Raw genomic sequence first — 25,451 nt, 5'->3', positions numbered from 1 at the left:
CTTCCCCTTAATTGTTCATCCATTTCCCCAACACTCTCGTTATTTCTCCTTGTCTACATTTATTCCTCTGCCTTTCCTCCCTGAGCTCTATCTCTCTCTCCCCTTCACTGTCTTAGCCCTGCCTTGTGTGTGGTTGTAAGAAAAGGTGTTTCGACCTGACATTGAGTTTGTTCAGCACGTCAGTCCATAGCTACTGGAAGCTCTGTGGGGTCCTCTGGGGTCGGGTTTTGTTGGTTGTGGAGTGCAGTTGTCCAGCCAAGCCTCATTGTGAATACAAACCTGGAGCTCTGAGGGGGAGACAGGGAGAAGGCTGAGAGGAGGAGTGGGGAGAGGAGGAGGGGAGTCATCACCACCTCTTCTTCCCTCCATTCATCCCTCCTAACCCCTCTCCTCCTTCGCTGTTCTCCTCTTACTCTATGCCTCAATGCATATACATAAAGTACACACACTCAGGGTAGTCCAACGGCCCTGGGCAAAGACCTACAAATACAAGCTTCAACACACACACACACACACACACACACACACACACACACACACACACACACACACACACACACACACACACACACACACACACACACACACACACACACACGGTTGCGATATCTGACTGAGATCCCCAGAGCTGCTCTCTCCCTTGTACTGAGCTTTGTATGATGTTCACCTTTACTCAGACTTCTTCTCAACTCAATAAATCTCTGTCCACACTTTCACTGTAGTTTTTTTTATCTGAATTTAAGTCCTTTGTGTTTTTAGCCGGACTACAAAACTCCTTTTTCCTTTAAGTTGTTTAATGCGCTGTTGAAACACTTCATCACTATTTAGGGGCTTCTGATACTGACTAATGCAATATTCATTATGATAGTGCATATTTATCAATACTGTTTGATATGTTGACAAGCCATCTCAATCATTATGAGTGATCCCAAATAATTATTCCAGATCTAAACATTTCCCCCTTGCGTTGGGTTGTACAGCACACTCAAATATATATAATTCATTAATTATTTGCTGTTGGTTATGATCTGACTGTTAACGCCAGGAAAGAAATAAGACCTACCACCACAGTTGCAGGCAGATTTGCTGGAGCAGCAAAATACTCTATTGATGAAGCACTACAGTGTACAGTATTTCATGTGCTGAGTAATTTTCTAAATGGTCAAGGGGTAGCAAGTGGTTTTGCAGCCTCTCAGCGGGGGGAACACTTGCTCATCAGAGTAAAAGGAAATGGGGAAAGAAATGCATTGAATTGTGAATCTCTTTAACTGGCAGCATGAACTGAGTTTTTGACTAATGAAAACAAAATGTTCAACACATTGCTTACTTACTGCTTGCTGTACCTTTTTGGGCTTTATAACTGTCATGTCTAACTTTGACCTTCAAAATGCTTCTTCAGTGATCAGATCTCATACACCACTCCTGCTGGAACATGTACAGCTCATGTAAATATGATTACAAGTCCACAGAGAGAATTCGATCCTATATTGGACCCTTCAACTCAGAGGTAAGGCAAAGCAAGTTTATTTATATAGCTTTTCTGTACGCGACAATTCAAAGTGCTTTACAAAACAAATTAAAAGACTTTTTAGGAATAAATACAGTAAAAACACATTATAATGACATTTTACAACAGGCATTACAAAGCAAAGATAATAAAATAATAAAAATAAACACCACAGGTAGACAATACATGTTTAAAAGGCATACTGTAGTTCGAATATGAGCATCTCAATTAAAAGCAGCGGCAAAGAGATATGTTTGGATTGAACATTTTTGCATAATGGATTTCCACAACTCACATAGACTTGCATGAATGAAGTGTGATGTTTTAGACGGTTGAAGTTGTGGGAATAGCTGGAGAACATATGGTATGTTGTGGAAAATTAAGGCACCAGATACATAGACGTGCAATAAGTAGAGGTAGGTAGGGGATGCTTTTTAACAATTCCTCCCGTCCACCTTATTGAGAAAATACTCTAATCATGTTGTAAAAATTCTTAAAGGGTTGATTGTAAAAATCCAAGGGAAATTGTCAAAAATGGTTGGCGTATTGATATTTTTTGGCATCATCCAAAACAGGTGCCTTGATGATCTGCTCTAAATTCAAATATTCCAGTAGTGAGAAGAACCAAGGGTAATTTTTTTTTGAGAGCTCATGTAATCCGAAAATCCACCCATAGCATTTTAAATCACCAGAGGCAGCAGGAATAATGAATCTTTTCGCTGTGTGTACGTCATAAACATGTAAACTGGCTGGGCCGGGAGGTGCAAGAATAATGAGAGGCAGTCTAAACAGTCCGTCATCATCTATGCCTTTAGAGTGGGTCCTTTACCCGGGCCCCTGCAAAGTATATTGGGAGCATTATAGCATAGCGGTCCACAATTTATCAATAAAAGAACCAATGTGTCACTCCAGCAAACACACAGGCTGCATTTGCATTCAAGATAACGAGACCTGTCATGTGAATTTTATACTCTGTCTCCTCGCTCTGTTGGTGCTGTCCTTCTTTTTTGCTCTCTTCCCTTTTTTCTCGCTTTGGACATTTGGATGAAAGCTCCTCCCGTGACCACGACTGTTCTTCATGGACCACTCGAATATTCAGATTCTAGTGCGTTGCAGATCAATTATTCATGAATTGTTTTGAATAGCGCCATTTATTTTATTCTATTCTACAAAAATGTGTTGTATTCTTCATTTCTATTGGTTTACATGCATTACATACATTGTTTTTCCCCCCCCACCTATTGGTGCATGCTTCCTGCAGCCACAGCTGGTACCAACTTTGGTTTTCACTTCGGCTTTTTCTTTATCAGCCTGCTTCCATTATGTTTGCCTTCTACCCTCTCCATATGCAAAAATATAATACGTTTTCAGAGAGCGCAAACAAAATGTACCTATTACCTGTTCTGAGAAGGAAAAACTGAATTAAAATACAGTAAAATGCAGTGTTGACAGACCAATCCGGAGAGAGTAAACAATAGCTACGGTGGTGGGCAACGACATAATCCCTATACGCGCAAGACTCCATACGCTGTACCGTGCGTTTGTGTATATAATGTGCCCTCCACAGGATGGGAGTGCAATAAAGGCCAAACTACAGCTGTGAGAGAGACAGAGATCCCATCGCCAAATCCAATAAGAGGACCAGAATTTCATTACAGATGTTCAGCTTGGATATGACGGCTCCATCAATAACCACCCCACGTGTGAGAGATGTGAGCATGACGCAGTCAAAGTCACACAGCCATGGCAGAATCTATATCGGATTGTTTCGTAGCTCCACTAGCCTGAGTCGTCTTCTCTCTCAACGCCTCTTTGTTCTTGCTGATGCTTCTCTTTCAGTCTCTGTCCTTCTCTCTTTCTTTCAGCTTTTTTTTGGTCTTGACAATAGAAATGTCCAGTCTTTCTTCATTGGAGCAAGGAATTACATCTCAAGTGGTCTAGTTCAATACTGCTGTCCACTCTTCTCTGCTGACAGAATAGATGTTTGCTTCACAAAAAATATACGGCCCTTGCTATGATTTCCAATTGCATTCTGTCTCTCTCCTCCACGCCGAAACAGTTTTCACCTGTCAAACAACTTTTCATTATCAACACCTTTTGTTATTTGACAGCAAAGTGTTGTGCGTCGGCAACTGTTTTAAATGTTTTTTGTTAGTTTAGTTATTTATGTTCCACTTCCTGTTTTATTTTGTATTCACCTTGTCTGGTTCCTTTGTTCCTTTTCTTCCTGCCTTGGTTGTTTTCCCGCCATCATCAGTGTCTGCCCCGCCCCTGATTGTTTCCACCTGTGCCCACTTCCATTACATTACATTACATTACATTGCATTTAGCTGACGCTTTTATCCAAAGCGACTTACAATAAGTGTGTTCGACCAACAAAATACAAACTTGAAGAAAACAGAATCATATAAGTACATCAGGCTTCATAGAGCTAAAACAGTTCAAGTGCTACTCAACTGGCTTTAGATAAGCCAGCCCTTTATTAGTATATAAGTGCTTTGTTAATAGTTCTATTGCTCGAAGTGGAGTCGAAAGAGATGAGTTTTCAGTCTGCGCCGGAAGGTGTGTAAGTTATCTGCTGTCCTGATGTCAATGGGGAGCTCATTCCACCATTTAGGACCATTTAGCAAACCCACGTGTTTTTGCTGATGGGAACTTGGGTCCCCTTCGCAGCGAGGGTGCAGCGAGCCGTTTGGTTGATGCAGAGCGGAGTGCACGTGCTGGGGTGTACGGTTTAACCATGTCCTGGATGTAGGAAGGGCCAGATCCATTCGCAGCATGGTAAGCAAGTACCATTGTCTTGAAATGGATTCTAGCAGTTACCGGAAGCCAGTGAAGGGAGCGGAGAAGCGGAGTGGTGTGGGAGAATTTAGGAAGGTTGAAGACCAGGCGAGCAGCTGCATTCTGGATGAGCTGCAGAGGTCGGATGGCACATGCAGGTAGACGAGCCAGGAGGGAGTTGCAGTAGTCTAGGCGTGAGATGATGAGAGCCTGGACCAGAACCTGCGTCGCTTTCTGGGTCAGCTGGGGACGTATCCTCCTGATGTTGTAAAGCGTGTATCTGCAGCAGCGGGTTGTAGCAGCGATGTTTGCAGTGAAGGACAGGTTGTTATCTAGGGTCCCACCCAGATTCCTTGCAGTCTGAGTCGGGGAAACAACAGAGGTGCCAATGTTGATTGTTAGGTCAAGAGTGGGACAATCTTTTCCCGGAAGGAAAAGCAGTTCAGTCTTGTCAAGGTTGAGCTTGAGGTGATGATCAGACATCCACTGAGAGATGTCAGCTAGACAAGCAGAGATGCGTGTGACGACCTGGGTCTCTGAGCGGGGAAAGGACAGAATTAATTGGGTGTCGTCAGCGTAGCAGTGTTATGAAAAACCATGCGGGCTAATGACTGATCCGAGCGAGTTTGTGTACAAGGAGAAGAGGAGGGGACCAAGAACAGAGCCCTGAGGGACCCCTGTAGTTAATTGACAAGGGTCGGACTCGGACTCGGACGTCCCTCTTGTATATAGTGTCCTGTCTTCCTTTGTTTGTTGCCAGATTGTCTTGTGTCTTTTGCCAAACTCTCCAGCGTTATCCTATTTAAATCTAATTATCTAAGTTATAGTCATTGTCCGTAGATTTAGTTATAGTAAGGTAAGATCAGGTAGAAGTATTTTTCTAGTTATTAGTTAGGTAAACATTAGTGTAGATTCTTTATTGTATACATTTTTGTACTGTTTCTGCTTTTTCAAGTAAAGACTTTACTTGAATCCTGTGTCTGCCTTCGTGCAGGGGCGGTTCTAGGAGGGGGGCAGGGGGGGCCAGTGCCCCCTAACACTGACCTCTAACCCCCCTGTGGCCCCCCTAACAATGAAAAGTTTTTATTTTTATTTTTTTAAATGTATATCTTCTGGTACTCGGTTTGCCAAAAACCGCAGGATTGTGTTGCTGTAATGTGAGATTGTGCAGACACCGTTATGTAAAGTAGAGATGTAACTGTTCATTGCCTTTATTTTATATAAATATGGTGTTAGTGCAAACATTGCACTATAACTTAAGCTGAAGCTAACAGTAATAACTATAAGATCTATCTGAAATAAATAAGTGTACTGAAACAAATACCAATAACCAGTGGCGAACCGTATCTATCACAACTGGACCTTCTGTAGACCTGCCCCCCCTTCCGCGGCATTATAATGTCCGTCTTTTCACTGAATTGTCGTCTTGAAAAGGGTACTCACAACAATTCCGCAACAACTTCATCTTCACCTGTTGCACTTGTCATTTCAACGTTAAAAACAATAAAACGGCATGAATTGCTTCGTCGCATTCATCTAGATCCTCTGTCTCGAGCCAGTTAACTAGCGGGCCTTCTAGAGTACCCTGGAACCGAGGGAAACTCTGAAAGAACACGCCCATTGGCTATAAATCAATATATGATTGGTTGATCAAACTGTCAGTCCAAACGTACGCTCTCATTCAGTCTAACGGCCAGGGCATTCTATCAAGGATGTAGAATACCTTGGTTGAAGGATATTCTACCCAGAGACCCAGAACAAGATCTGATTGGTTGCTTTATTTTCTAACACAACATCACTGAAATGCGTAGTGCATGGTCCGAGAAGGACAAACAAATCAACGTAACACTGTAATATTACAGATCAACAACACAGATATGATTCTCATTTATTCATTTTATATACATTTTATTACATTTTATTTATATAATTAAATCGATTTTTTGTTTGTTTTATCTGAGCGTTCCAGGGTATTCTCTGAATACCTTGAAGGCCCTGACGGTTCGCCACTGCCAATAACTGTATTGTTTTCTTATGCGCAATTACTTCATACTGTCTAGTTCTCTTTTTCGTCCTGCATTTATTGTGCCCCCCTCAGAAAATAACTGGCCCCCCAGTGGCGCCCCCAGTCAAATTGGTCTAGAACCGCCACTGCCTTCGTGCTTTTGGGTCCACTCCTTGTACACCCGTTACACAAAGAGAGAGTTTGACAATGAATTAATAATCAACACCAATTCAATGAAATAGAATCTCTGTTGTTTGTAAAGTCAATATCAGTTGTTCTCATGTACTGTGAGACAACTGAAAAGGAGGTTTATAGCTTAGTTCCCCAATAACCTACCTAAAAGTAATGTCCCCTACATATTCATAATGGGATGTGCAGTCCTTTGTCATAGCATTTTGTTGAAGCTTACCTTTAAATACTGTTAAACAGGCACTATTGTGTTTTTTGGGGTTTTCCCCATTCAGTGTTATATAGGTTTTTGTGCATTTAAATGGTCTGCAAAGGCTAAAATCCCAAGGTTCTCTTCATAAGGAGTTTCCCCCTCGCCTCGATTGTAGTCCTTTGTTTACTTCCGTAATATAGTGACATCACATTGTAACACTGACGCTTCTATTTGCTAGCACTCCAACACATTGTACGTGATAGGCTCAGGGCCGCCCCTGGCCAACATGAGGCCCCACGCAAAGTTATATGATGATGAGGCCCTCTGCTTCGCGAGCGTCGTCGGGTGGGGGGGGGAGGTGCGAGTGGAGCCTCGCAGCGGCGAAACCGTGTCGCACCACACTAATTGCGCCGCATAAGTGCGCCGCATTTTCGGCTCAGTTGAGGCACCCTCCGCAAGATGAGGCCCCCTCCGCAAGGTGAGGCTCCACGCAGTCTGCATGATCGGCCTGTAGGGAGGGACGGCCCTGGATAGGCTAAGGGGCGGGACATCTCTAAGCGGTTGACCAATCACAACAGAGTCGACCAGCTAACCAATCAGAGCAGACTGGGCTCTGGTTTCAGACAGAGGGTGAAAAGAGGTGCTGCAGCACAGGCAGTATGAGAAAAATAAAGAGCTTTTTGAACATTAAAGCATGGAGACATGTCACAGTAGACAGAGGAACACATTACAAATATGGACCTGAAAATGAGTCCTCTTTAAAATAACACTGCAGTCCATAAGAGATATTTGAACTCACCATACAAAGTCTACAAAGTCATACCAACTCCACCGGACACTGAATAGAAAGAAAGGACAGCAGCGTCTGGAAGAGTTGTCATCCGTCTTGAACATTTGGTGACAAAAAAAGTAATAGAATTGTCAGAAGAATTTTTCAGACCATTAAACTTTTATTCAGACTATCGAATACGTGAAGGATTCCAGTTTTTCTTTAGAAACATCATTTGTGAAAAGGAATTCACAGCCTTTTTTAAAAGTCTCACATGATTTTGCCCTGATTTTAATGCATGAAGAGACACTTCACTTTGCCATTTTCCTCATTAAAACATGACCTCCAACTATATGATTGTGAAAACGTTTTTTGTTAAAAAACAGGTACACAGGTTACAGTTAGGCAGAAATTGTTGATATATAGAAGGCTTTTCATGGTTGTAATAGTATAATAATCACAACTCAAAATGTTGCACTGCAGATGTGTGATTGAATTGGTCGTGTCATGCAGGCAGCGGAGAGGCAGGAATATTTGTGGGTTTGTTTTGTGTTTTCTTTTTACAGCTGCCACTTGGGTTGAATGAATGCAGGGTATTGAAGTTCACATTTTTCAATTACCTCTCGCTGCCATCTGGAACCCACTGCTATGGCCAACCTTTGTTTTATTTAATGAGCAGAGTTGTTTCACAGAAGCCCATGAAAATCCAAAATGCATCATATATGTTATAGAAGCAAGATTTTGGATTATCATAATAGCAAACCTCACTCAGTTAATTAGATTTGCATTGTCAGGTATAATTATTCCTTCTCCTACAGTCAAGTGCTAAATATTATGCAAACTTCAGAGAAAAGAAACTGCAATCTTAATTATTGCCATGTCACTGTGATGTGCTGGGCTTAAATCCAACATCTCCACTTTCACATGCATCTATTTTTTCCCATCCCTTTCTGTCTTCTATAAATTACCTAAATAAAGCAAAATGTCTTTTTTACAACATTAGGTGAGCACTCTAGTCCATCTAGTGACTCACTGGTGTTGCACCTGTCTCTTTATTCACTTGAATTCCCTAAAACTGCCTGGGTAATACCGTATTGCGTGTCGAGCAACCAGGAAGGATGCCTCACATTATTATAAAATATTAACACCTTTAGTGGAACAAATGAAAGCAGAAAGAAATTAGTTTGGCTTACAGATCGTGACAAAAACATCTGAATCTGTCTCGCTGGCATTGAAGTAATTTCTTATCTCACAAGGGTATATATACTACACACAACATCATGAGCAGTCCATTACTTTGAATGTATTCCTCTGATGCTCTTTTCATTTCTCATTTTATCCTCCTATGAGATGTTCACAGTGGATTACAGTGCTGAGGATACATGCTGTGGCTTTTGCCAAGCATTGAAATAACTATCATTCTCAGCTCATATCGCAGTGGATTTGAAAGCCTTAGTGCATGCCATACATATTTATCAAGGATCATCACATCCAAGCTGCGTATCAAACTTGATAAACATGAGTTTATATCAGAAGTCCAGTCCTGTCAAGCGTGAAAGTGATACATTTTCAAGCACATCCGCAACTATTAGTCAATATTTTACTGGAGGATTTCTTGTTTTCAGTTGTCAGCAGGCAGCCTACTATACTTTTCCTTTTGCATGATGACATAAGCCACATTAAGAACTCATTACAAGCGTTTACATCAGTTTCTGTAATCTCTAAACACAGCCTGTGAAACCGCACAGTAGCAGATGTGTCACTCATTTCTGAGACAAAAATGTCTACCTAACAAAGGGTAAAGGGTCCAATTGCATCAGCAACAAACTACTGTGCAGAAGAGAAGAAGAGAGCCCAACAAAAACAGGTGGGTGAGCTCAGAAAGGAATGATGGGACGGCGATGGGAGCCGTATGTGATTGGAGCCTTCCTAGCCTCTGTAAACCTTTCTTCTCTCTGCGCCATGTGCAGAGTGTTGATAAGAGACATCATCCCACTGACTCATTAATCAACTGTGAAATGTACAGCTACCTGCCTCTTTCTTATTCCCGTGCCCCCAAAACCCCTCCACTACCTCCTCTTCTCCACTTCTACCCGCCTGTAAAAAGAAGAAACAAACTGGACTCCACAAGGATTTCCTTTTGAAAGAAAAAAAAGGAGAAAATTGCTCTCCTAGCACATTTTCTGTTTCAAGATGTTGTACTCACACCCTTGTGTACGCAGGCATTCACACACAGAGACAAGCGTGAACACACACAGGGGCAAAGAAGAGCCCAGAACTTTCTAATGCCGACACATGTCCTTCATATTTCTGTCTCGGTAGCTTAAATTATGATCATGCAGACAGATAACCGCACATTTTGGCTTAACGACATCAAAACCGAGCTGACACCATCCACTTTATTCTTCCTGCTCTCCTGCACTGGTAATACCTGCTATAACATTCCTGATATATATTTCTAAATTGAGCAGTGTGTTGTGCAGGTCTCCAGCATATACTTCCCCTTAAACTGTGTCAGAACTGCTGATCTGCTGTCTTTTCAACCCAAAACTCAGCCCCACTCCAGGGAAGGTGAAATGAAGTGAGGGTAGATTTGAATTTTGATCAGTTTATTTGCATGTCAAAACCCTTAATGTATCTTTGATCGCCTTTATAAGGAGCTGACTATATAATAACTCACCGGGTGTCATCAATTTTTCTGAAAAGTAAGCAACAACCTGACCAAATCAAAGTTTGATTAATAGGCAGGGAGGTATACACATTGTCCTGGTGACAGCTGCGTCAACAGGAAGCCCAGAGAGCCTTTTAACTCTACATTTCCTGATGGAGTAGGTTGTAAAATATACACAGCAAGGCAGAAGTTCACTTTCATGTTGCATTTATGAAACAGAAAATACTGCTAACAGGCAAAATGCAGTGATTTAAATTTACGGTACACTGCGGAGGCATGAAGAACTCTATTTGGTTACACGCATGAAGTGAAAGCCAAAAACATTTTATGTTGTCAGACGGGTTGAACTGAAGTGTCAGTCAGCGACTCCTCACAGAACATCACCAGGTCCCGTTATCATCAGCGCACAAATGCTGCAGTCTGTCTGCGTTTCACCTTCTCCCAGTTATCATCCTGCCGTAGACCCTCCTGAGCTCTAAATTATTCAGCAAAATGCAAAATACATAGAGGTGTAAATTACTGCAGGCAAAGAAGTGTCAAACTGGACAAACACACCTTGCAATAAAAAGCTCAAATACACTATTTGTCATTTATTATGAAAAGTACGCATGCACTACAAAAACTCGAAACCTTGCCAAGTATATTTGTCTAATTTCTAATCAGAATATGTCTTTACATTTGCTATAAGACATTTTAACCTCATAAGTAACACTGCAGTGAGATATCGGGTCTTGTTTTTAGACAATGCATCAACTTGTTAAGTCAAAAAAACGTATTTTGAGTCGTATCTCAAATGAAACATATTTTTTTACATATTTATTAGAAAATCACCAACTACTGTAACATCAGAAAACAGAACACTTTTGAGCATTTGCGGCTTATATAACACAACATTTCCTGATTCTGGTCAAATATAGTTCAAAATGAGTTCTCCCAGCTAATTACAAGATCTGATTTATCTAAATATCCCTTCTTATTTCAAGAGATCTAACCAAGCTGATTTTCACTTGTGCTATTGGCAGATTGTTGTGCTTATTTCAAGTGAAAACACCTTGTTTTTATTATTGTTTAACTTGTTTTTGGTCCAGTGTGCAAACAATCTGAATAAGGTGTTCCGACAAAGAGGACCCATGTCTGTGAGACTATGACTGTGTTGCCTTTTGGACTTCAGAGGCTGTTCTGGAGGGAAAACTGGCAGCTCTGCTTCAACTTTGATTTCTGTATCTGAAATTGTTAGATGTTGACGTAAGATCCGACACCTTTGCTTTTTTTGATTCTCAAACACAGACTTTGACTTCTGATGTTACGGATGGGTTTTAGATTGATGGTTTGATTGATTTGTTTAAATTGGACTGTTTTGAACACCCAACCAATGTTTTATGTTCAAATAACTATATCTGTGAAAACGTGTATTATTGAATAGATTGTGATTCATTTAGAACAGCTTGTAAACATTCACAAACATACATCTTTACTGCAGCATTGCCAGGAACAATAGCAGAGAAACAAATATGAATATATTCTTTATCCTTTAATCTTTTGAAATTGCTGGTAATGTTGAGGGATGTTGTGAACTTTTTTTTTTTTTTTACGATGTGAGGGTCTAAGGACAGAGGGTGTCGTATTGTCATACTGATATTCTGTACAAACTATATAAATAAATATTGATTGATTGATTGAACTTGTACTTTACCCGACTATTTTCCTTTTACACTACTTCATACTTCTAGTCCACTACATTTTGGCAGCCAATTTCGTACTTTTTACACCAATACATTTATTTACAAATTCGTTGCATGTTGAATTTGTGCTGAAAAATGATACATATTATATCCCAGTGTTTGACATGTTATATTCTCAGAAGCCCAGAGCAGTAAACACACGTTTAGGTCATTCCTGCCAGATCTGACCACACTGTGTACGGTGCAAGCACAGTTAACAATAAAATATTGAGCAAAGTTTAATTTGACGTCTGTTCCCGTGACAGATTGTATACTTTTTTTGAAAATCAACGGGGAACATAAAGCTCTTTGATTCAGAGCATGCATGTACGTGGTAAAACACTATAGTGGATGTGTCGCCATGGAGACATAAACATTTTGTGGAAACACTCATTGTGCATGAGTTACAGTTCATTCGCTGCAAGGGAAAAAATGATGTATGTATAAACATTTGAAAATACATCCTGCTACCAATGTTCCCATGTGAAATGAATCCGTCAGAAGGGTTTTAAAGAATGGTTAGGATAGATTTCAATATAACCTCATTTGACCATGTGTACATTGGAAAAACGATATATATATACGAGAATATCTCTTTTTCGTATATGGGACGAAATCAAAGTCATCTGTATGAAGGAATGCCATCAACAGGACAAATGATCACAGCAATAACTTGTTCAATCTACATAGGTATGAGGCCTTTGAGTATTTAAAGTGCTTGAAAGGTACTTTGTTTTGCCCAAAGTTAGCATAAAACTGCCGATTTACAGTATAACAACTCAATGTGGTCAGCTTTGCACAACCCCTCCTAAATTATAAAGTGTAATCTTCACACAAAAAGCAAGATGTTGTGTGTTGATTATTCAGCTTTACAGGAGCTTGTGGGTAAATGTTTGTACATACTTGTTCCCCTGTTTTCAGGCTTAAGATAATCTGCTAAACAGCTGCATGGCGGTAGCTTCATATCCAGTATGAGTGTTCTTGATCTTTACTTTTGTCAACGGACTCATTTGAAAATGTCAGATAATTCCTTTAAGTTGATACTAGTTCCACAACTAGAAGGACATATTTGAACAAGTTCTATATTTTTCAGTAAAAAGATAAGGCTATGGATGCGGGTGAAGTTCAAAAATAAAAGGCCTTTTTTTTTTAATAATCTATGAAAAGTTGAACAATAGAGTTCAAACATTGGTTCATAGGCCGCACTAAAAAACTATCGACTGTCTTGTTTGCAGTTGATTACACGATGCATCATAACCTCTGCTCTCTGAGGGGGCAGAAGAACCCCCACACTGGCAATTTAACCTGCTTCTAATAAGCTACTTGTCTCCTGCATGGAAATATAGACACACACACACACACACATTGTAATAATTGTCCACACATACTCAGTGATAATACTCACACACGGGGTTATGGCTTTCCAAGCAGTTTGAGCTTGTTTAATCTCATCCCTGTATACATTCTTTGTGATCAATCCATTATAGACAAATATAAACGCAGATAATGAAGGCCTTCAATTCGTCCCAGTACAGAGTCATCTTACAGTCCATTCAAGGTACATCATTTGGTTGAATGAAAGAAAAGAGTTGTATATATATATACATAGAGACAGAAAAATACACATGTGCAGGTGGACGTTTGGCGCACACCCACAGTCATTAACAAACACAGCTCAAATGACCAAAGGACCGTTAACTACGTCACCATCGTTAAGTTCTTTTCGCCGCCTGCTGAAAAAGTACCCAAATGAAAGATCTGTACGGTAGTTTGATTATGGTCACGGATACTATACCAACACTTATAACACTGAGTAGGCTTTACAGTTTAGAGTTTACAGTAGTGTTGAAGAGACAGAATGTAATCATCTCCCATCCCCTCCCCTAAATGTGCGGTCTGTTCATCTGAGAGAAGATTAAGTCGAGAACCAATTCAAGACAAAAAAAGTGTGACTGAAAGCAGAAATATGTCTCTTTCTTTCTCTCTCCCACCCTCTACCGCTCTACCCCATTTACCTCTTGCTCATTCCCTTTTATCTCTGCAACAATTTATTTTCTGTCAATCCAGTCTTCTTTTAATTAGGTTGTTCATTCCCTCTCTCCCTCCTTTGGTGCGAAAACGTGCAGAAGTCTTTGAAATGATCAGCTTCAGTCCTCCAGGATTTTGTGTCTTAGTCTGAGAGAGAGTCATTTCTGGAGAATGGCCTCTCCTACCAAGGGAACTCTTTAAAAAGCCATGTGCTCCATCAAAGTCGTGTTCCGACCTAACAATACATCAAATGAACAACAAATTCACAATTGCGAAATTTCAATATTTTCACTTTTTGTTTTTTTCTCCCCTTTCATAAATGCCATTTTACGTCGACCGCAGAGAGATTCAGCCTTCTTAATATCAGTCTCCGAAATAACACCTTCTGCTTTTGGGATCAGCTTGTGGGTGGATGACCTCTTTTCTCTCCTCCTGGCGCTTCTACAAGGCATGCTGGGCCAGGACCAGAGCCAAGGCCAGGGCGGGAACCAGCGCCCAGACGTTGGCACACAGACAGGCAGAGTGGTCCTCTGGCAGGCCACGGGTTTTGCCCAGGCCAACCTCACTTGGATCAGGATACTGATGGAGACACACAGAGGGAGAGAGATGTGAAAAGGTTAGACATGACTCAGACACTCGTGCTGCTTCTTACGCTGGCATTTGATGAGGAGAGAGACGCGAGGGGGAGGTGAGTAAGGATAGAGCTAACGATAAGAGAAATAAACAAAGAGTCAGAAAGTCAGAGTAAAAGTGAGACACTATGATTCTGTGGCAGAACCACTTTGGCACGGAAATCAAGTGTTTGATCCACCAAATGTTTTGATATGTGAAGTATATTCCAAGCCCCGGCTGCTTAGTATGCTCTCTGTTTCTTTAACAAGTTGGCAACAAAGGAAGCTTCATGTGAGGACTTTTTTCCTAAACTCTTTAAGGTTGTGCCAGCAAGTCTCTAAACAGTTTTTTAAAGCTATCATTAAAGACGTTATTTACAAGAAAACACATGCTACCAAGCCAAACACACACTACAGAAGCCAGCAGCTGTGGATTTCTTTCAATATTTCATAAGGCATAAAATACAGCAAGTAGAGCCTAAACACAACACTTGCAAGACTATGCAGTTTGACTGTGCATAATTGAAAACACTACAATGTCTATTGTTATCATAGACTGTATATATATAAGATTGTTATGCACAAGGGGAAATAAACGTATGGAGAGTAAACGGAGAGGAAGAAAAGCAGTTCACCACGCTGCTCACATTACGACAGAGAGCAGTGGGAACACATCAGCCCAGATATTAAACTCTGTGGCCTCCAGAGTTCTACTGTTATATCCACACGGAAATTGCCTTATTATATGCTCTCCCATTAAATTGTTAGCATTTGGAATACTTTTGACATTTTCTCGGATTCTTGTAACACAAAGCATAACCATTTGCCTCGAAGTTAAAGTAGTCTTTGTGGAGGCATCATTTTCAGTGCAGCACAGCCATACAGCGGCCCATCATAAGGAACATGAAACATTTCCTCCCCCTCCCCCTCCCACTCCATCACCCCCTCAACTCATCTTCACCGATGTAACCTTTGCAGAAATTGTACTTTGCACCATTTCCTTGTACACAGGAATCTACTCGGATGTTATCTACCAGCACTTCATCTTCCCAACAGAACAAGGCAACATATTAACATCAAAAAATGATACATGAAAAGTGTGTTGGATTCTATTAACAAGACAAGCATATAATTTCTCCTGTAAAGGAAAGGAAAGAAGGATGGAGAGTGAGGAAGGGGAAAGGAGGGGCTTCCAAATAGCTGCAGTTATCTCAGTACCTGGGCTTGTACTTCCATACAAAAATGGTTAAATGACAGTTGCCAAAAAAGGGGGGGGTAAAAGCTATGGGTAGCTTGACAATGCACCAAACACATCCGCGACTAAAAGCCAATTAATTAGCAAGAGCAGTGATGTGTGGCAGCAGCCTGTTGACATGAGTCCAGATCTCCGGCTGCAGCCAGTATCCACACATACACTCAGGCTTGTGAGACGGCACACACACCAAAACACACGCCTAAAAAGCAGCAGCCACGCAAACAAATGCATGCACCGTGACGAAGCGCAGACAATGTCAAAACTCGCTCTCATTTACTGATGCTAACACACATCCAGAAATCTAGGTGTAGTCATGGACTCTGACCTGAGTTTCAACAGTCACATTAAAACAGTTACTAAATCAGCCTACTATCACCTAAAGAATATATCTAGGATTAAAAGACTAATGTCACAGCAGGATTTGGAAAAACGTGTCCATGCTTTTATCTTCAGTAGACTCGACTACTGCAATGGTGTCTTCACAGGTCTCACTAAAAAATCTATTAGGAAGCTGCAGCTGATTCAGAACGCCGCTGCTCGAGTCCTCACTAACACTAAGAAAGTGGATCACATCACTCCTGTTCTGAAGTCTTTACACTGGCTTCCTGTGTGTCAAAGAATAGATTTCAAAATACTGCTGCTGGTTTATAAAGCACTGAATGGTTTAGGCCCAAAATACATTTCTGACCTCCTGCTAAATGATGAACCATCCAGATCTCTCAGGTCTTCAGGGACTGGTCAGCTTTCTGTCCCCAGAGTCAGAACTAAACATGGAGAAGCAGCGTTCAGTTATTATGCTCCAAATATCTGGAACAAACTCCCAGAAACCTGCAGGTCCGCTGCAACTCTGACTACTTTTAAATCCAGGCTGAAGACTTTTCTTTTTGTCGCTGCTTTTAATTGAACTATTCATATCTTAGACTGCACTGTAACTTTTATCCATGTACTTTTTCTTTTAATGTTTCTTTTATTATCTTTTCTTTTTAATGACTGATTTTAAATGCCTTTTTCTTAATGTCTTTCGTTTTTTGTAAAGCAAATTGCCTTTGAATTGCCCGTGTTGAAAGATGCTATATAAATAAACTTGCCTTGCCTTGCCGAGAGGACGATAGGATGGAAAACAGTATTTATTTTAAATACTGATCAGGCTATTTATCATTGAACAGGTTACTACACATTTACTGGAGACAGTGTTTTCCTTATCGATCCGCACATTGTCAAATGCACAGTTTGATAAGGCTCCATCTTCCAAGGCAGGCTGGAGTAACCCTGAGGTATGTACTGTACTTTCTATCCGCAATCAATTGTAGTCAATTGAGCAGAAAATCAATACATGGCAGTGACAGTGTGGGAACACAGACAGCAGCGGCTTCCCACTGGTTATGAGGTTAGAGGAAGGTTAGCTGTTTAAAAATGAAAACTTGAAAAGCAGTACAAATAATAAACATTTCCTTATTTGAGAAGGACATTTACAATTCGAAAAAGGATTATAAAAGCCTAGAAAAATAGTAAAGACATCACTGGGGATTTAAAATATTCCTCATTAAACGGAAATGTTTTAGTAAATGGGGAAAATTATGTTTCTCCATATAAACAAAGATTATTACACTCTGACAATGCTCAAAGGAACTTGCCTCAGCCCACATGTTTACTCACTAAGCAGGGGATAAAACCCACAACAACTGGTACTGACATTTATGAATAATTATGCATCTAAATGAGCTGAAACACTCTATTAGAGAGCAGTGTGACTGACGTGAAGGCGGCTGATTCTCTCTAACACATTACAGGTTCTGTGTAATGGTGGTCCATGCATCCAACACCATCCTAACAATTCTGTACAGCGAGGACCCCACGCTGGCCAACGGGAGATTTACAACCGTGGACGGTCAGTCTTCTGCCAAGAGGGCTCCATACCACAACAACATTTATCTGCCATGGAAGTTCGACAAGTTTTAATTGCCAGGCATAGCAGTCTGAGAACGCAGGGCCGCCCAAAATGTCCCTACCAAGCTCCCTCTCTAATTATAAACTTCCTGCTTGAGTAATCACACGTCTTATTGTTTCCTAATTACCATTTTTACAATAAATTAAACACCACGCTGCACTGAGACAGGCAGAGAGCGCTGCATCAATACTGACATACACACACATTCCTCTGCAGATATCTACAATATATTACCTCCCGCAACACCTTTCCCAGACATACACAGTGTTTTTGTTATCAGAGCGGCTTGTTCATTAATTGTCTTCCTCGCAGCATTTTTAAGATTTTAATTTGCTGTCTTCGCGACAATGAGTGTTTCTGCGTGAAGGACAATGCTGCATGACTCGGGTGCCGTGTGACCATTTATTGGCTGTGAAAGCCCCTGGAATTACTCAAAAGAGATGTCTTAATGGGAGTCATTCATTCAGCATGCTAATTTGCATCCATAAACACGGCACGCTGCTTAGATTCTGTGTATATCTGTAATAGTGACTGACAAATGACATTAACAATAACATCAGTGGGAGCAGCGGGAGCAGAAGGTTCTCAAAGCGCAATTTTATACTACAGTAGGGCTGAACGATTAATCGATTTTAAATCGAAATCGCGATTTTAAATGATGCAATTATCAAATCACAAAGCCTGCGATTTTTTAAAAACTTTTTTTTTGTTGTTCTTGTGTCTCAGTCATCCACACCAATCAGAAGTGCTGTGCTCCACATGTACCAGCCATTGTTAACCAATCAGAAGTGCTGTGCTCCACATGTACCAGCCATTGTTAACCAATCAGAAGTGGCCCATGATAGAAGGTGATAGACAGATTGATCCAATCACCTGCCAAGTATTTTTGAAATACTTTTCCAAATGGCTTCCAATGGAGCTTTCCTAGATGGTTTGGTGAAACCATCTGAGTCAGGTTAGTAATGCTCCATCACATGTTTCTATTACAGGGTGAGTCTTAAACTGAAGCTTGGCTTTAAAGCAACCCAACGGAAGTTTCATGTAAGTTTAGTTTTTCACTCGTAGCTCGGGCTGCGGGGGTGCTAGAGACGGGAGCACGTTGATACGACCTTCCTAGCCGGAGATATGGCCGCATTTTACAATAAACTTCCGTTGGGTCGCTTAAAAACAAATATCGCAATTCGAATCGCAATATCTGTCAGAAAAATCGCAATTCGATTTTTTCCCAAATGCGTGCAGCCCTATACTGCAGTATGTAATTCAGCCGTGCTTGGGAACTGGGTCTCCTGCAAAGGTGAAAAACATCATCAGTCTTTCACCAGAAGGCAGCAGGGCACATCTAAAATACATCTGTAAAACAGAGCAATATTTCATTGTGAAAACTAATCAAACTCAGCTAGATAAAAAAAGAGAAGGGGGAAACCTCTCCTTTGCCCAAAGTGCAAATGAAATATTCCTGTCCTGTTCAAGAGAGATAGAGAGTGAGGCGGCAGACAAAATGCTCCTGTCATTTTGCACATTTATTTAAAAAGAAAATGAAATTCTATTAAAAGACAAACACATGTGCATTCTTGCAGCACAGCAAAGAGTGATGTGTTTCTGCTCCAGACGGTGAACCCAGTTATAGCTGAGCTGACTGCAGTCTTCTGCTCGGGCCCTGGGCCAGTATTTTAGAACCTCTAGATTAAGAACCTGTCTTCTCCTTTATGTCGCTATTTCATTGAGTGAGAGAGAAATACAACATTTCAACCGTATGTCATCATCTTGGTTATAGCCTAAACTGCCTTATCATAAAGCGCCTGAACTGATGCACCAACTGCTTTAACAGGCGCAGAGATTGGATGTGATGTGAATGAGAATGGGCCATTGTTGAACGTCATGATTTCGCCTCTTTACAACATCCTCCTTTCATGAGAGCAGAGTTAAAGACTGTGGACCAAGGAAGATAACTGCTGGAAGTGAACGGATACATTTGTGCTGCAACAACATGTACATAAAACACATTATTTGATGTACGTTAAACATGTGTTGTAACCATAGACTGTATATATGGGTTGTAACCAGGCTTGGGGAGCAACAGACTATATGTAACGGGATAATAAGGATACAAAAAAAGGGTAAATGTAATCCCTAAAAAAACACTATCAGAAAACTGTTACCTTTTTTTTTGGCTACTTCAACTTTCATTGTTTTCACATAGACATTTTAATATTGAGGTAATCCAAAAGTATTGGGAAAGTAATCAGGTTACATTACTTTCATATTGTGATACTTTGATAAGGTGTAACTACTGTAGTGATTGTAAAGGAATACATTATGTAAAGTAACCCTCCCAACCCTGGTTGTAAGACAAGCAACGAAACCACCAATATTAACATATTACCTTGTGGATGATGACAAAGGGATGTTCTGAGGGGGCTGTGGTCCAATCAGAACCCGTCTTCGTTGTCGCCGAGGGGCCGGGGACAGACGCATTTTTGTTCTGCATGTTGTCTAACCCGTAGCCGAAGGCCTGGATGGCGTTTCCTGCAGGGACAGAGATATAAAGTCATTTGTTTTGTTTGCGAGCACACAGACAGCTCTAAGTCCACTTCTTGGTCCCCTGCCCAATCTTTGGCAACCGAGGGAATGAGGGGGGGGGGGGGGAGAGGGAATGAAAAAAGGAAGGAGTAGAAAGATGAAGGACAATCAGCCTTTTTCTTCGTTAGTGAACTTGAGAGTTCAGCTAATCAAAAACAGCAATCAGGGATTTGTTTAAAACAAATCTTTGAAGTGTGGAGCTGAGGCTTTTATCTAAGGTCAAGTCCCTTTAATCATTAAGTGACTTTGAAAGGGTTATACATGTTTCATCTTAACCTAACTTCTGTAAGGCCCTTTATGCTGGAAGCCAGTCCTCCGAACTCTCTGGTCTGCCATCTTGAAGCTCTTTTTTCCCTCTAGAAACACACAGGTTCGTAATACTCTCCTCCCTGTGCTGGCTCTATAGAGCTGCTCACCGTAATCACCTTTCAGACCCTCAGACACCAAGCCGATAATCCGCCATCGGTCAATGTCGCGCTGTCAGTGAGTGTCTGTTCACCAACCAACATGTACCTTTTGCTGCAGGACATACGTGTTGATCGGCTCTTTGCTGTTGTCTTTGTGTTGTGTTCAGAAGCAACCATCCTAAGTCCTAGATAACAGTCGACCCGGTGGCCACTAGTTCGTCAATGTCTGTTTGGTGTTTCTGGGCCTTTATTCGTCTGTAAATTCTTCAAGTCTAGCCCCTTGTTTGAAGTTGTTTTTCGGTCCGTGTGCATTGTTTATTTATTTTCTAGCAGGGTGAGCCCTTTTTGCTTAATGAAAACCATTCTGCCGAGTTGTTTGAATTTAGGTACAGCCTTTACTTCATTCAGTATTGGGTTGATCTTAAGAATTTATTGTTAGCCTACTTTAAATTGTTGAAGTCCAGCCGTTGTTTTTTGGGGTTACTTTATGTCCGTGTGCATTGTATTTTGATTTCCGAGCATGATCAGCAATCCCGTGGTTGTTATCCCCCCCTTTGCAAGCGGCCATCCCTATCCTGTCGAGACGTTTGGATTTGGGCACAGCCATAACTTCCTGTACGTTTTGGAATTGATTTTAAGAATGTGTTGTTAGCCTACCATTAGATTGGACACGCTTCAATCTATCTTTCCAACCTTTTCCAACCATAAGGTCACTAAGGTCCGCTGACCAGTTGCTTCGGGTGCTGCCAAGATCAAGGTTGAAAAAGGGGAGATGGTGCCTTGCAGTTGAAGCACGGCCCCATAATGCCTCATGTTTAATATTCTATGTCGCGCTTTCGTTTTGAATGCATAACATGTTTATAGCATGCTATCAATTTAGCTTCTAATTATGCTTCTATAAATGAATCCTGCAGGGACATGATAGAGACGTCTATCAAATACAAACACACAACAAATAGAGGAATAATGTCCGCACTTGAGATGATGAACCCCAATTAGTTTCTCGACAGTTACACACTCAGCAATTGAATCTGTTAAAAGTAGACAATCATTCAGCTCAAACAAAGAACAGCAGCCTGTGAATGCATATGAGTGCCTGCAGATTTAGTGTGTGTGTAATGTTGTGTCTAAGAGCATGTGTGAGTCCCTGCAAAAATGTGATAAATCCCTGTTCAGTCAGCTTTTCAGCTAGATATGGCAAAATAGGGGCTGAGTACCTTTTCACTGCTCATCCGTTTAAAACACGAGGCTTGTTTCTCTTTGTTCAGCCAGAGAGAAGGCAAGGCATGTAATTGCTTGGCAACCACCTCCATTATAAGGTCAGCATGTCGAGATGACTTTAAATAGATTCATGTGACTGATCAAACTGAACATATTCCCAAACAAAGCAAAAAAGAGAGGCATTTTCCCACCACCACATAACACAGATTATCGGATGGACACAAACATTCCTTAGTACTCCGATGCATGGCCACATTTGGCTGTCACATCCTCCATCCACCTACGCAGTGTTGCACACAAGCACAAACAAAGGCAGACACACATACCCCTGCACACTTAACACATACAAAAGCACCCTTCATGTTTCGCTTTCTGTTCGACACTGGTGATTTGCTGCTGGAAAATAAAATCACATGAAGGAACGGAGCTCACCAGAGAAGCCTAACAACTTAAACGCTAGCAGTTAGGAGCCTGCAAAGTGCCGCTGAGACACGTGATGCTCGCTGTCCTCCTAGATGCCGCACGATGGAGGAATAAAGTCATAAATCAAACTACTTAGCTGGAAGGCCTCCACACAGGATGCTTTACTGCTCTCAAGTGTTTCACTGAGTGATTAAACTCATTGCCAATAGCGATTCAATTTTTTAATGACTTGATAAGTTGTCCTTTGACCCCTGGGCATAGCACGCATAGCCCTACCTGCAGGGACAGATGGAGGAAGAGAAAAGGGAGGTGAGAGCAAGAAAAGCAGGGGCAAGAGGAGGAGGGGCATGTTTGATGATGATATTCATTTAGTTGGACTGCTTTATTTTGGCCTCTATTCACAATTTATCCTTTTTATTTATTTACTAGATCTTTTAAGGTGAGACTGTGAGACAAGGTGTCTATAATAAATGATTTGTCTTACGCCTTCAATTGCAATGTGCTTCAGATTGTCCATCAATGTAAGGTATAAGGTATTTACTCGATAGAAACAGTGAACAACAATGAGGGCAACTGGGAGCTAAAAGTGATTTTTCAAATGTATATATATAGATTTATATGTTTGTTTATGACTGCACATAAACGAGTGTTTTTTATATATTCTCCTCAGCGTTGTGTCAAAGTTTATCGCCTGTTCTCCTTGACTGCAGAGCGGAGATGCTGCATTTTGTGTTATTTTTCAAGACGCCTCCTCAGCTCCCAGCCTCATCCCTCATCCTGCACACTCAGCTAAAAAACGGTACACCAGCAATCTATTGAAATGGTCTGAAAGCATTATCCACAAAATGGAACATGTTAAAGGCAATGGTGTCGTGTAGCGCTGATCACACTGCTCGCTGCACCATAGCAAGGACATAGCTTTCTGGATTTTATTTTTTTCAGTGAAGAAAGCACAACCACTCTGTCATGCTGCACCCTGGGTGTTATGCATAAGATGTACAGATGATATGTATTTTAGCTTCTGCTATTATTTCATTTCTACTTGTTCCGTTCCTTTTTCATGACATTTTTCCGCCGCAAGGGATAAGCCCTTTAACTCTCGCAGATTGAATATGAAAATGACATGCAAATGATTTCCTTTGTATTAAAGTCTGGGCAGATCTTGTCCAAAGGGGGGATGAGAAGTGAGAAGAAATGACTCGTTTTTTGAGAAAGTAAGAACATTTAATTCCATCTTAATCAGTGGGCAAAGGGGTGTTCGTGGTTAAGGCGGATCAAATGTAGCACAGACACTTTATACAGACTTCAAGGAGTTTCATCCATTCATCCATAAGTACCTTAATCCTTCTGGTTTTATTTCTCTTTTTTTTTGTAACTATGTTACATAAATAATGTATTTCCTCATTAATTTAAGTAAAACAATCTATATTAACTTCAATTGTATACCTGGATGTTTGAAGAGTATCCACCCAACAACATCACCTCCCGAGTTTCATCACTGCAGAGCTCCAGGACATTGAAAAACAGAGTCTGCCATGAGGCCATTAAAGTTGCATTAGATCGAAGTTCATAGCTCACTCTACTCTTACATGGCAGCAAGAGTAACTACCGCATCACAAGCTAGTGCTCTTATCAATATAACATGACTGTTGGACCCTATCAGTTACACAACTCATTACACATGCAGAGTATCCATAGGTTGGGACGGCTTACTCAGGCATGTGTTATCCGTGAATTCCCGCAGGAAGTTGGAGCATTCCTCTTCCTGGTTGCCGCTGCCCTTACAGCTGCACCACGGGGAGACGGTCCAGTTGGAGAAGCTGTTGTCGACATAGTTGGGAGTCATTTCTGTCCCTGTGAGGGCACCCACACACAAACACATACACAAATCAGGACAAACTGTTATAGGTCACTAATGGACAATAATGGACTACATTTATTGCAGTCTATAAACAGATAACAAGATGTTAGTCATGGGTTTGCACTATCTGATTTATAAGGTGAGGCATTTTGTAATGCTTTATTTTAAATGTAAAGAGGCCATTATGTTATGAATATTTTTGAAAAGTAGGTGCTTTAGGGAGTGTGTGTGTGTGCTGTTTGAATATAGCACCGCTGTAGCAAAACATTTAACTTAGCAAATGTGTCCCTGTGCCGATGCTTTCAGCAGGAGTCAGGAGATGCACTTTGTGTAGTATTTTTCTAGAGAAATCCCAGGAAGAGTCATGGCAAATTAACACTTCACACTGCACCAGTTATGACACACGGTGGGGATGCAGTGACTGATTGTGAATTATGGACACTTCAGCAACCACTATGCGTATTACAAAAAAGAAGTTATTTTTATGTAAATTTGCATTTTAAAAATCTTCCCGAGCTCCGTGACGCCAAGGGACCGTTATCAAACGTTGGCCAGGATTGAAATACGTGAATGTACTAGTCCAAGCACATTGTTTGAGCAACATTTACTATGAGCAAACAGATGTTCATCAAGTGTTTTAATTAAGTAAACACTCTCTGTGCCTCTCCTGCCTAATTACTTCTCGTAGCAAGCTGATGTCCAGTGTGCTTTGGGAGATGTAGGCCAGGAGGGGAAAAAAGTGAAGGTCGACCTGTCTTTTACCATCAATATTTATCTCATCGAATACCTGGAATTTGACTAATTTATTGTGGGATTTAAAGTAAATTTGCCCACCATTTCCCCTGCCATATTTTCTCTTAAACACTCAAAGAAACTCACCGATGAGCCGTGCGTAGGAGGCCAAACAGGCTTGGTGATTGTCTTGGTTGGGACAGGTGCTCACGGTCTGCGGAGTCACCTCGCAGTTCACCATGTAATCAGCCAGCCTTGACCTGCACAACAAACATGAAGCACAGAATGGGTTCAGTAAGAAGCAAATGACAGATGAATGCACATACAAAAGTTCTAAGCACAGGGCCGCGTTTGTTGGCACCGTTTTCACTCTGAAGCATCTGCCAATAGCCAAACTGGGATAGTATATGCAACATCTGTTTCTAGGCCATGACAACAGGTGTCCTGAATTACAAACCAGGTCTCGCTCACACCTCAGAACCAACAAGCTTTTTACTATTTTCAACACAAACCCAGTTCATTTGTGTGAGAAAGATATGATATTGGCTG

At 41.1% G+C, this 25,451-nt stretch overlaps 1 protein-coding gene across 1 annotated transcript in view; it reads right to left on the bottom strand.

The window, feature by feature from the left end:
- Window positions 1-13,249: 13,249 nt before the first annotated feature.
- Window positions 13,250-25,451, bottom strand: part of LOC117561154 (GDNF family receptor alpha-2-like) — a 59,183-nt gene continuing 46,981 nt past the window's right edge. The window contains exons 5-8 of the mRNA XM_034238449.1: window positions 25,050-25,162; window positions 24,023-24,163; window positions 20,062-20,204; window positions 13,250-14,443 (exon numbers count right to left, since the gene is read on the bottom strand). Coding sequence (XP_034094340.1) covers window positions 14,306-14,443; window positions 20,062-20,204; window positions 24,023-24,163; window positions 25,050-25,162 — 535 coding nt within the window. The 3' untranslated portion in view covers window positions 13,250-14,305. The remainder of the gene's footprint in view (window positions 14,444-20,061; window positions 20,205-24,022; window positions 24,164-25,049; window positions 25,163-25,451) is intronic.

Source organism: Gymnodraco acuticeps, unplaced genomic scaffold, assembly GCF_902827175.1.
Source record: "Gymnodraco acuticeps unplaced genomic scaffold, fGymAcu1.1, whole genome shotgun sequence".
Taxonomy (NCBI): Eukaryota; Metazoa; Chordata; class Actinopteri; order Perciformes; family Bathydraconidae; genus Gymnodraco; species Gymnodraco acuticeps.
The sequence above is the reverse complement of the archived record's forward strand: the minus strand, read 5'-3'. Positions and strand labels throughout refer to the sequence as shown.